The sequence below is a fragment of the Phyllosticta capitalensis genome, assembly GCF_038381095.1.
Source record: "Phyllosticta capitalensis strain CBS 128856 chromosome Unknown BKA78scaffold_10, whole genome shotgun sequence".
Taxonomy (NCBI): Eukaryota; Fungi; Ascomycota; class Dothideomycetes; order Botryosphaeriales; family Phyllostictaceae; genus Phyllosticta; species Phyllosticta capitalensis.
In genome coordinates, this window is record NW_027117448.1 from 684267 (window position 1) to 696004 (window position 11738).

Consider the following 11738-nt stretch of genomic DNA (forward strand, 5'->3'; position numbering starts at 1 on the left):
TTCTCAGGGTTGCAGTTCCGACAAGGAGAACGACGGGGGGTTCTGCTGTGGATTGCCGCTGGAGTACTGCGTGCTCTTGGGTAAAGAACAGAACAGTTCGGACGGCCCCATAATTCCGAGGAAAATACTTGCCATCGAGAAATGGTGGGCTGCTTCACAGCGAGAAACGGCATTTGCTTGGATAGCCATTCGCATTTGCAGAGGCGAGTCGACTGGATCCGCCCAAATGCTTGCATGAGAAATTCTACCCGGACATTTACAGCCGAGGAAACGGACAGCACCCAGGATGTTGTCACCTACACAACTCAGGAAGGAGTGATGCATGAGAATGATAGAAGAGGAGAACGTACCTAAATTGATGATGAGAGGGGAAGACAAGTCTAAGTTCCGATATCCCGTAGTGATGGGAGACAGCTATGTACGGACTCTATCAACCACCAACAACTTCTGTATTGCACGTGCTCCGAAACCATGCGTCTCCGCCTTTCAGTACTCTAAGCCATGCAGCCAAACGCCTCCCAATGCGAACCAACAATGCAATTCAAAATGCCGACTCTCCCACGCTCTTGCACGCACATGCCAAGTCTAGGTGCTCTAATAGCATCAGTCGAGCAAAATATCGTAACCGTCCTTCTCAATCCTTGCCGGGTCGCTTGCCAAGCCGTACTTTCTTCTCACAACCTCAAAGACGATCAAGCCCGCACTAGTGCTAGGGACCTGGCGAATCGTGCTCGAGAGGAAGTCGCGGTACAGGTATCGACGCCAACCGCCTGTGCGCTTGGCCTGCATGCAGCATTGCTCGTAAGTCTTTTCGTACGCATGATAGTACATGCGCCAGATGGACCTCTTGCGATGCTCTTGCTGGGCCGCGTAGTCGAGGCTTTCGAGACGCCGATAGTGGACGTTTTGAATCTCCGTCAGGGGATGCTGGATTGACTGCTGGGCGATAGACGCAGCGATTCCTGCGCACAGAATGAAGGCCGGTTCCATCATGTAATGTGGCTTGATGACTGGCCGCTCGCCATCCATCCAGTGGATTGTCTTTGCCCAGGGACCAAAGTCAAAGACCGAGTCGTAGTCCCCGTAGTACCGTCTGACAAAATTGTAGTAGGACTGCGACTTGACGTATTCAAAGGTGGCAAAGAAGACGCCGCTTCCAAGACTGTCTTTAACGAGGGAGACGGACCAGCCAGCAAAGACGCCGCGAAGCCCGATTTCCCGCAGTTTGTGCCCTGCATATTGCCACATGGTCTTGTAGCGGCCTTCGAGCATATCCGAGGTTTGGAAGCGTACTTGAAGCGCGTCTAGCGGAGCGGCCACGAGTGATTGGATACCTCCTGCGGCAAGGCCTGCGGCAAATGTGTGCGCGGGTGGCGCCGGGGGATAGACACGTTTGGCGGCGTGGGAAGAGGGCTCGTGGAGGTGGCCGAGACACTGTAGGTATGCCGTGTAAAGCACGGCGCCGACACTGACATTGTTTAGCACTCAGCTTTCAGCATACGAGTGCTAAATTACCTGACGTTGGCCAGCATCGGCGGCAGGACCTGGTTTGGTATGAAGCCCCATCCGTGCTCTTTCACGGCGTACGCAAGAATCGCGGGGGAGGTCAAGCGCCACGACCACGGCAAATTTGACTGTACGGCGGGGTTTATGGCTCGCGCATAGGCCTGTTCGCAATGAGAAAGTGATGTCTTGGTTGTCCAAAAGACCTTACCATGTAGCTGTCAAAAGTTAGTAAATGCTCTTCTTTGATTCGGCAAAGCTCAACATACTCTACACGGGAGCGGAAAAATGCCTTGATGGGAGCTCGAAAGTAAAAGGTCATGAACTGCACAGCTACTGCACGCATACCGGCGGCAGAGGCACCCGTTGCGGCATTGTTCGTAGGTTGCTTCTTCCTCTTCCCATCTTGGATTTCTTCGATATCCTGCGGGCTAGAGTCCAGGATTTGGCCATCGGAGACCGTGGTCATCGTCCACGAGAGAGGCGATTGCAGGAAAAGCACGCCGACATCTGCGCGGCCGTGGTCGATGGAAGAGAAGTGAGAAGCGAGAGAGAAGGCCGCAAGGTCATCTGGAGTCGGGTCAAAGGGCCCACGCACGCGGACGCCGAGCTGAGGCCTGACAGCTCCCGCGACGCGACGTCATATCGGTCCGACCTTCAGCCGGCGCGCGCGCCAAGACCTTGCGTGAATCTGGAAGGCGCGTTTCCATTAAACCAACACTCGCGCGCGCAGCTCCACCATCACCACCGCCCAACCCGCACATCCACCTTTTCACCTGCGCCGTCGCCGGTTCTCGCAACACTCCGGAACAGTCGTCGTCGCCCTTCCGGCGGTGTCGAGAGCATCTTCGCCATGGCCGACATTACAATCGACAAGAACTCGTTCCACGACCGCCTGTCCTCGTTTCTTTCCCAGTGGAAGAATGACAAGCGTTCTGGCGATGGCATCTTTGGCGGCGTCTCGTCCATAGTCATTATGGTGGGCAAGGCCAATGACGCCGCCGCGTACCCCAAGAACGTGGCTTTCCAGGTGAGAGCTTCCCATTGCTCCCGTGAGACTCTACAAGGCGCTGACTGCAGACTTTGTAGCTCTGGTTGCTCGGCTACGAGTTCCCGACCACTCTTTTCGTCCTCACTCCTGATGCAATTCACATTGTCACTACAAAGAAGAAGGGTAAGACTGGCAACCGCTAGTGGTACGCATTTAGGCTGATCAATGTAGCTACTTACCTCGAACCGCTCAAGGGTGGCAAAGTACCCGTGGAGCTCCACATACGAGGCAAGGATGCCGACGAGAACGCGAAACAGTTCCAGCAGTGTCTCGATGCCATAAAGAATGGGGGCAAGAAGGTCGGCGTGTTGCTTAAGGATCAGTCTGCTGGCCCGTTTGTGGACGAATGGAAAAAGGCGTACGAGGAAGTTTCCAAGGACCTTGAGGAGGTGGATATTGCCTCGGCGCTGTCCACAGCTGCGCTCTCCGTAAAGGACGAGAAGGAGCTGGTAAGTTGACTGGTAGGTTGAGACTGCGTCTGCTGACACTTGTGACAGAGGGCCATTCGAGACGCGGCCAAGGCTTCGAGCGGCATCGCCAACTACTTTGTCGACGAAATGTCCGAGATCCTCGATGCCGAGAAGAAGATTACTCACCAGGCCCTTGCGGACAAGGTCGCGGCAAAGCTGGATGACAACAAGTTTTTCGACAAGCTCAAGGTCTCGAACAATTTCGACCCGATGAATTTGGATTGGAGCTTCCAACCCGTCGTTCAGAGTGGCGGAAACTACGATCTCAGATTCACGAGGGATTCGGACAAGAACAACCTCCACGCGGGAATCATCGTTGCTGCACTCGGACTCCGGTACCAAAGCTATTCCTCCATGATTGCGCGCACATACATGGTCGATCCCAACAAGTCCCAAGAAGCCAACTACAAGCTTTTGCACCAGATTCACGACACCGTCATTGCGAACATCAAGGACGGTGTTGCTGCCAAGGACGTCTACAACAAGGCGCTGGGTCTGCTTAAGTCGAAGAAGCCAGACTTGGAAAAGCACTTTCCCAAGAACGTTGGTTACGGTATCGGCATCGAGCTCAAGGATACCCAGATGGTCCTCAGCGCAAAGAACGGCCGTAAGCTCAAGGACGGCATGACGCTGCAAGTCACCACCAGCTTCAGCGACTTGGTCAACCCCAACCCACAAGACAAGAAGAGTGCCACCTACTCGCTAATCATCGCCGACACTGTGCGCGTGACTGCCCAGGATGCCTTCATCTTCACGCGGGACTCTACCTCTGATTTGGAGTCGTGCTCGTTCTTCTTCAAGGACGAAGAAGAAGAAAAGGCAGTCAAGCCCAAAGCGAAGAAGGATGCTCGCGTTGGCGCAGTCGCTCCAGCAAACATCACCAAGACCAGGCTTCGTCATGAGCGCCAGACCAATCAGCATGCTGAGAAGGAAGAAGCAAGACGTGAGCACCAAAAGGAGCTGCACGAAAGGAAGCGTCGCGAGGGCCTGGACAGATATGGTGCCGAAATTGGAAATCTCAATGGCGCCACCGAAAAGAAGTTCAAGCGCTTCGAGTCGTACAAGCGCGACAACCAGTTGCCTGTCAAGGTCAAGGATTTGGTTGTTGTTGTCGACGAGAAGAATCTCACTGTCGTTCTGCCCATTATGGGTCGTCCGGTGCCCTTCCACATCAACACAATCAAAAACGCGAGTAACAGTCCCGAAGGCGAATACACCTCGTTGCGCATCAACTTCCTCTCGCCCGGTCAGGGTGTCGGCCGCAAGGATGACCAGCCGTTCGAGGACCCGACTGCCCATTTTGTCAGGAGCTTGACATTCAGGTCTCGTGACATTGATCGCATGGAGCACGTTGCTAAGCAGATTACCGAATTGAAGAAGGAGTCGGTACGCCGTGAGCAAGAGAAGAAGCAAATGGAGGACGTGATTGAGCAAGACAAGCTCATTACGGTCAAGAGTGAGTATACTGGGTCCATTTCAACTTCTCAAACTAATGATTTGCAGATCGCAAGCCGGCAATACTGGACATGATTTTCGTCCGTCCCGCAATGGATGGAAAACGTGTGCCCGGCGTAGTCGAAATTCAACAAAACGGTCTCCGTTACGTCCACGGCGGCGGCCAAAAGATTGACATTCTCTTCAGCAACATTAAGCACCTGTTCTTCCAGCCCTGCCAGCATGAGCTGATTGTCATCATCCACGTCCATCTCAAGAACCCCATCATGATTGGCAAGCGAAAGGCCAAGGATGTGCAGTTCTACAGGGAGGCTACAGAAATGCAATTCGACGAGACGGGTAACCGCAAACGCAAGCACCGGTTTGGCGACGAAGAAGAATTCGAAGCCGAGCAGGAAGAACGCCGCCGCCGCGCCCAGCTCGACAAGGAGTTCAAGGCATTTGCCGACAAGATTGCCGACGCCGGGCGCAATGAAAACGTGGGCGTCGACATCCCCTTCCGCGATCTTGGATTCAACGGTGTGCCTTCTCGGTCAAGTGTTTGGATTCAACCCACGACCGACTGTCTCGTGCAGCTTACCGAGCCGCCGTTCCTCGTACTGACCCTCAGCGAGATCGAAATCGTCCATCTTGAACGTGTGTCGTACGGTCTCAAGAACTTTGATATGGTGGTCGTCTTCAAAGACTTCACCAAGGCTCCTACGCACATCAACACAATCCCAGTCGAGTCGCTCGATGCCGTCAAGGACTGGCTCGATAGCGTCGAAATCCCATTCTCGGAGGGTACGGTCAACCTCAACTGGGGTACGATCATGAAGACGGTGCAGGCGGATCCTCACCAGTTCTTCTTGGACGGCGGCTGGAACTTCATTGCTGCCGACTCGGACTCTGGAGAGGAAGACAACAGCGAGGAGCAAGAGTCCAACTTTGAGATTAGCGACTCCGAACTGGCGGAATCCGAGTCGGAGAGTGACGAGGAGAGCGACTTTGACGAGAACGCGTCGGATGAAGCCAGCGGCTCGGACGAAGACGCGAGCGAAGTCAGCGAGGGCGAGGATTGGGACGAGCTGGAGACCAAGGCCAAGAAGAAGGACAGGGAGGCGGCGCACGACAGTGACGATGGTGGCAAGAAGCAAAAGCGAAAGCGATAGATGGACTCGCGGTTGGTGGGGAGAGAGGAAAAGGATTTTCTCCTTTTTTTTTCTCACATTTTTTCCTCTGCTCCCACTTTTCATTTTACACATTACGGCTGAGCAGCGGGGAGCAACGGTCATGTTTGCTTTATTCTGAGGTGGGCTAATTGGCGAGATTCACGATAGCGGGGGCAAATCCTTGGGGAGGTGGAGTAGCACCGATAGCTGCATGAGCAATGGATATATCGAAGCTCGAGGATGGCGGTGAGGTCCAAAAATAAAATGAAGGAAGATGGAGTGGATCGCGGATCGCGTCACCGCCACGATGCTTTTTCTCCAAAGACGCGAGATGGGAGTTGACAGGGAAGACGTGTCATGCAGCAAGCGTACAAGGGTCGCGGATTGTGATGATGTCTTGGAGGGGAATGGATGGGATGGAGAGGGTTCGCATGGGCTGACGAGGAAACAAACGGGAGCAGGGCAGCAGGGCTGGTGGGGTCATGTCTGGCAAAAGCAATCAACGACAGGAGGCGTTTGACATGGCGGCGGGGAGAGCGGGACACGACAGACGGGACGGACGGGAGAGGAATTGGTGATGTAGAGGTCATTGAGGACGACAATTGTAATGATGGTGTTCTGTATAATGGTACCTGAGTACCTGAATGATGGTGAGAAGTTCCAGAAAAGGGCGAGAGTGGTGGTGACTAGACGATCGATGGGGCAGACCGATCGGCCGGGACCTTGATCGAGCGGCGCCGCTGATTGGCCGTGGGAGTGGCAGGACGAGGAGGCCGTTTAGGTGTTGATGAGATGGACTCGCATTAAAGACAAGACTCGTCCAGTCTCATGGCATCCATACCTGTATGCGAAACGCTTCTCGCTCGGGATGCGCCGGCCGGGATGCCCGCGATGGATGGTATGGATGGATGCACGGCGGCAGAGACACAGACGTCGACAGGGAGCGTGATGTGTTGGCACGACTGGATTCAATCTCTTGTCGATTGATTCACCGATGTTTGCTCTTCCAACGGCTCCAGCTCCACGCCCGCCTCCTGAACCTGTTCTCCTCCTGCACTGCACTGCACTGCACTGGCTCTGACTGACTGACTAGCCTCTGGATAGAGCCCACACCCACTCACGCCCACCGTCTCCGCCGTCCGGACCAGGCGCCGCACCGCCAGCCAAGTCGACCCATTTTTCCACTCCGTTGCGACGACCTCTTCTTGCTCCAGCGCCTCACGATGCTGCTCATAGCTGCTCCCTTATAACCCGTCACAAGCTGCCGCCAGAGTCCTCGAGACCATTCCATCCGGCAGCCACCAGGTTGCGACTGCTCCCTTGACGATACACACGACTACCTGCACGCCTTGTTGTCCTCCGCCCACTCTTCGCAACATCAGACCGTGATGCGCACGCAGCCCGCAGCAGCCCGCAGCAGCCCTTTCGTCATTCGTGGTATGTGTACAGACGTGAGTCCGCTCTGGGCGCGTCGCTTCGCCCTCCGTGCGTGCTCCCCAACCTCCACGTATTGGTCCGACCTCCCCATTTTACATACCAGCCTCTTGCCTGCACTCCTAGCACTACTCCTGCGCCCTCCTGGATTCCTCCCAGTCCTCACTAGACACTGACTGTGCCATTGTCTTCTTCAGGATTCCTTGCGACCTCTTTTCCCTCCCGCCCGCCAAGCTCGACTTGTTCCTGCGGCATCCCTCCATCCTCCACGCTACACGACCGCCGTCGTTGACACCTTGGCACCCAGCCTCCAGACTCCCTCCAATTCGAGTTGACGACACTAGGGACGAGCCTAGGTCCTCCGCAGTCGGCCAACGTGTCGGCCGCAGGCCAGCATCCCGCTCCTCACGAGACCCACGATCCTCACGACACCTACACCACCTCACTTCAGCAACGCCAGCAGCAGGCCCAGGAATACTACCGCCTCCACGAACCGCTCTCGCGCACGTCCAGCTCGTCGGGCAGCATAACCCACTCGCTGCGTCGTACGCCCAACTTTGACGACGTTCGCCGCGGTAGGAGTGCCTCGCCAGCCCAACGTCCGTCGGAATCCGCGCGCCAGTTGGCCAATCCGCCCAGGGACTCTGCGTACCTGACGGACCAGCCTACAGGACCCCATTCCGCCCTCCGCATCTCGCGTCGTACCCAAGCAGCCATCCTCTTCACCCTCGAAGAAGCTCTCAGAGCTCCGTACCAATTCACCCCCGATTTGGCAGAGGAAAACGCGCAAATGTCGGACCTGCTCGGCGGCTCTGGTGCACGCTCTGCGCCGGGTCCTGTCCCCGTGCAGCAACAACAGACAGCGGCGCCCTTGCGCACGCCGCAGCAAATCATGCGGGCGCGACAAGATCGGGAGGCGCGACGGCAGCGCGAGGCAGAGATGGCAGCCTCCGAGGAGCGCGCGGTACAAGAGCAAAGAGCACAACAAGAAGAGCGCAGGAAGAGTGCTGAGCGAAGAGCTGCTGCTGCTGGCGTTGCTGGTCAGACTCAACCATTTGGAAGGACGTCGGGAGATGGCGGGTTTGCCGGATACACGACGGCAGGGCCTCGGCCAGCAGACAAGACGGCTGGCAACGGGGGGCCCGTCATCTCGCCATCGTCGGGGCGTGTCATGGACCCCGCAGCGGGTGTGCGACCCAGGGGACCATCACTATCACAGGGCCAGCCACGGGTTCCTCCGCAGCCCACGGCGGCTGCTTCTTCTCGCATCCCCCAGCAGCCGCAACCCCAACCACGACAACCTGCGACTGCACCGCAAGCTCGCCCAGGTGCATCGGCCGGACTACAGAGCAGAGTCTCTGGCGACGGTCAACAGCGCGACCCCACCATCTCGACGTTTCCGCACGCCTTTGAACGCTGGGAGCAGCTTTCTTCGCACTGGGAGGGTCTTACGTCGTACTGGATCCGCCGCCTTGAACAGAACCAGGACGAAATGGCCAACCAATCTCTCACTCAGCAAATGTCACGTCAAATCACCGATCTCTCCGCGGCTGGTGCCAACCTTTTCCACGCCGTCGTTGAACTGCAGAGATTACGTGCTTCCTCGGAGAGAAAGTTTCAGCGCTGGTTCTACGAGACGAGGAGCGAGCAAGAGCGCCAGCAAGAAAACATTGGCCAATTACAAAAGGCTGTCGAGGCAGAGCGTGCGGCCCGCGCCGAAATGGAAGGCCAAATCCGGATCGAAAAGGCCAGAAGCACCAAGGCTGACAAGATGGTCGCCGAGATGCAGCGCGAACTTGCCATTTCCAAGGACGAGGCTCGCCGAGCCTGGGAAGAGCTTGGGCGGCGCGAGCAGGAAGAACGCGAGCGGGTCGTCTCCCTCCGCGAGGGTCAGCCCACACTTGTTGGGGGAGTCCAGGTGGTACCCATGGGCGCTGGCATGGTAAGCAGACACGGCAGTCAAAGGTCTCAGGCCATCAGCAGCCACAGCCAACCCCTTTCCGCCAACATTGAAGGCGGTTACACGTACGAAGAACCGCAGAGTCCAACTGACACGGATCCCTTTACTGGCCGCCAAACTCCCTCTGGACTTCGTCACGAGCCTGACATTCAAAGTTTGGCGCAGGGCACATATCAGCCAACTGGGGCTGTGACCAACGCCGGCATGGCTGCCTCAATGACGCGCACTGCAGCACAACCCGCTCCTCTCCAACCGCACTCGCGCACTGGTTCTGGGGCGAGCCAGCCGTCTGCTTCTTCCCCACGGACCCAACCCGCCATGCCACCACCAGGCAACCTTTATCAACATGGAGGCCTTTATCTTCCAGGTGGTCGGGAACCTGAGGGCTCAATTGGTCTTGCAGACGATCGCTCCTACGTTCCATCCAGCGTAGGCGACACTGAAAGCATCATTGCCGAAGAGGAGTACTTGATGGACAATGATGGAAATTACATTCTCGACCTCCAAGGCCGCCAGATTCCATTCCGCCGAGCCAGCAGTGGCCCTGGTCGCATGCGCAGTCCCACCGCGGACAGCGCCTCCGAGCCAGCTGTCGGCATCAGCGAGCGCATCGAAGAGGAAGACTTGGAAGAGGAAGGTGATGATTATGAGGCTGACATTGCACGAGAGCGCGAACTGGCGGCTCGCTATGGCATCCCTGCCACAACGTCTGGTCCTACCATTCATCAGGGCTACACGACGGCGGCTGGACCTGAGCCGAGCTATGCGACGTCGTCGGGCTATCCCAGCGGAGAGACCCCGCCGGATTACACTGGCAGCGGTTACGGTGGTACTGGCATGCCTAGCGGCTTCAGCGAGTGGTCCAGCGTGCGACACCACCATCCGACGCGACTGAGCGATGTCTTGGAAGAGGATGAGAGAAGCAGGACGAGTCCAAGCCGCGCGAGCCAGGCGAGCAGGGGTCTGAGCTATTAGGCAAGGGAGACCCATTATCTGGAACTTGGGGGCCAAGTTAGGTGCCCCTGGCATTGCATTTTGCGCCAAAAGCGAGCAAGTACGTGTTTTGGGCTTGTCGCAGCCGCCGACGACCAGTTCGGCGCATGATTGACTCGGGGTTTCTTACAGTCACGTATGAAGATTCATGTTTTCTCTCTTCGTTTAATCGTTTTGTTTCTTGGGGTCGAACGTTTTATACCTCTTCCGCTTCTTTGGGTTGTCTTTGTATCCTCTCTTCTTGGCCCGCCTGTCCCCGGCTTCCCATGCTCCTTGGTACGCATGCCCCCTTTTTTTGCTTGAGCTTGCTTGGTGTTTCATCAGTCTTGTCGCTCGATACCCTCTAGCTTTGGCTGCTGATCCTACTGTCGCGCTTCTGCTGCCATTGTCCATCACTGTACTACTCTCTGCATGCATACTGGCTAATCGACGCATCCGATGCCGATATTTCTTGCGTCGGGAGGTTGTGGCGCGGGCTCAGGTCCATCCTCTTTTTGCTTCGATCGCCTTTGGTCTGCGGACTGAGGCTACTTTTGGGTTGAGCATGGTTTGGGACGAAATTTTGATTGGGCACTTTTTTTTTTCGGTTCTGGGACTTTGGTTAGGCAAAGAGGAAAGATGAGGATGGTGGGTTGGTTGGTTGGTTGGTTGGTCGGTTGGTGGGTTGGGGGATGCTGCATGATGCTATGTATGATAGATTTCCTCATTTCTCTTTTTTCAACCCTCTTGTCATTGACTCTTTTTCTTAATTTCTGGTGGAAATGGGGCTCTTTCTGGTCTTGTGTGTGTGTGTGTGTGTGTGTCGAACGAAACTTGGGTAATGGTGAGTTGGGCCTTGATGTTGGAAGACGGAGTGGTGGAGACATGGTTTTGATTCCATCTCGTTCTTATTGCTTCCCCCTTCCCTCTTGCCTTTTCTCCTCGCACCACTCCACCCCCTTTGAAGATGTTCCTATGCCCAAAAAGTTTGCATCTGCTAATTACCTTGTTCCGCCCTCCTCTTCCCCTTTTGGCTACCTTTTTTTCGGTTTCATCTTCTTGTCGTCTATTTCTCCGTCTTCTTCTTGTTGCTTGCAGACTATTAGAATCGGTGTGTTTGGTGCCGACGGACGATGATACCTATCTTCTTCACCTATCTCTTCTACTTCTTGTCTTTGCGGCAGCAGCCTTTTTAAAAAGTTGTTGCGCTTGCACTTACTTTACCATTTTGCGAAGCGGTCGACGTGGGTAATTGGATTGAATGGGATTGGATTGGCAGAGTGTCGATGCGGAGGAAGGGGATGAGTCGATGGATAGCTAGGCGGTGGAGGAGCTGCATAGATGTTCAAATATCACATATACATATTGTCTACAACCGCGAGATGTTGCTGTTCTGGGTCTGCAGTCTCCGAACAGAGCGCGCTCGCAATCAAGGCACCAGTCGTCCGTCGTCCGTGCAGACATGGAGAACGTGCAAGGAACATGGAGCAAGCGGTGGGTGACAGGGAGCCCCCAGCATTTTGAGGTGGCATGGCATCCCGGCTGCATATGACGTATGTTAAGCGACCGCATTTCTTCGTCCAGCACCTCCAGCTCCTCCCACCTTTCCGTCATCATAACCCAACGTTGTTGCTGCGTTTTCCCAAATAACCCCCGGCTCTACCTCCTGACCAAAACGCGCAGCTGAAGAGAAAAAAAAAAAAAAGAAAACACCAAGCTGAAAAAGAAAGAAAGGGCTGGAC

The 11738-nt window shown here is 55.7% G+C and overlaps 4 protein-coding genes across 4 annotated transcripts; 3 read left to right on the top strand and 1 right to left on the bottom strand.

Annotated features, from left to right (window-relative positions):
- Positions 1–176: 176 nt before the first annotated feature.
- On the bottom strand, positions 177–2254 carry BKA78DRAFT_323303 (mitochondrial carrier domain-containing protein). The gene is made up of 4 exons (XM_066889194.1): positions 1773–2254; positions 1715–1721; positions 1516–1667; positions 177–1468 (listed from the first exon to the last, which is right to left on the bottom strand). Exons 1-4 carry the CDS (start codon positions 1970–1972, stop codon positions 604–606), a joined length of 1224 nt encoding a protein of 407 aa, XP_066740422.1. The 5' UTR covers positions 1973–2254; the 3' UTR covers positions 177–603.
- Positions 2255–2356: 102 nt separating this feature from the next.
- Positions 2357–5630, top strand: BKA78DRAFT_256387 (FACT complex subunit-domain-containing protein; the record flags this gene model as incomplete). The annotated part of the gene is made up of 5 exons (XM_066885082.1): positions 2357–2533; positions 2593–2677; positions 2726–3003; positions 3052–4480; positions 4528–5630. The coding sequence occupies 5 exons, from the start codon at positions 2357–2359 to the stop codon at positions 5628–5630; spliced, it is 3072 nt and encodes a 1023-aa protein (XP_066740423.1).
- A 1388-nt stretch (positions 5631–7018) lies between these two features.
- BKA78DRAFT_333249 (uncharacterized protein) lies at positions 7019–9999 on the top strand (the record flags this gene model as incomplete). Its single annotated transcript, XM_066890064.1, has 4 exons — positions 7019–7067; positions 7454–8253; positions 8284–9006; positions 9037–9999. 4 exons carry the CDS (start codon positions 7019–7021, stop codon positions 9997–9999), a joined length of 2535 nt encoding a protein of 844 aa, XP_066740424.1.
- A 545-nt stretch (positions 10000–10544) lies between these two features.
- On the top strand, positions 10545–11223 carry BKA78DRAFT_29618 (uncharacterized protein). Its single transcript, XM_066886585.1, has one exon. The coding sequence runs from the start codon at positions 10636–10638 to the stop codon at positions 11131–11133; it is 498 nt and encodes a 165-aa protein (XP_066740425.1). The 5' UTR covers positions 10545–10635; the 3' UTR covers positions 11134–11223.
- The last annotated feature ends 515 nt before the right edge of the window (positions 11224–11738 follow it).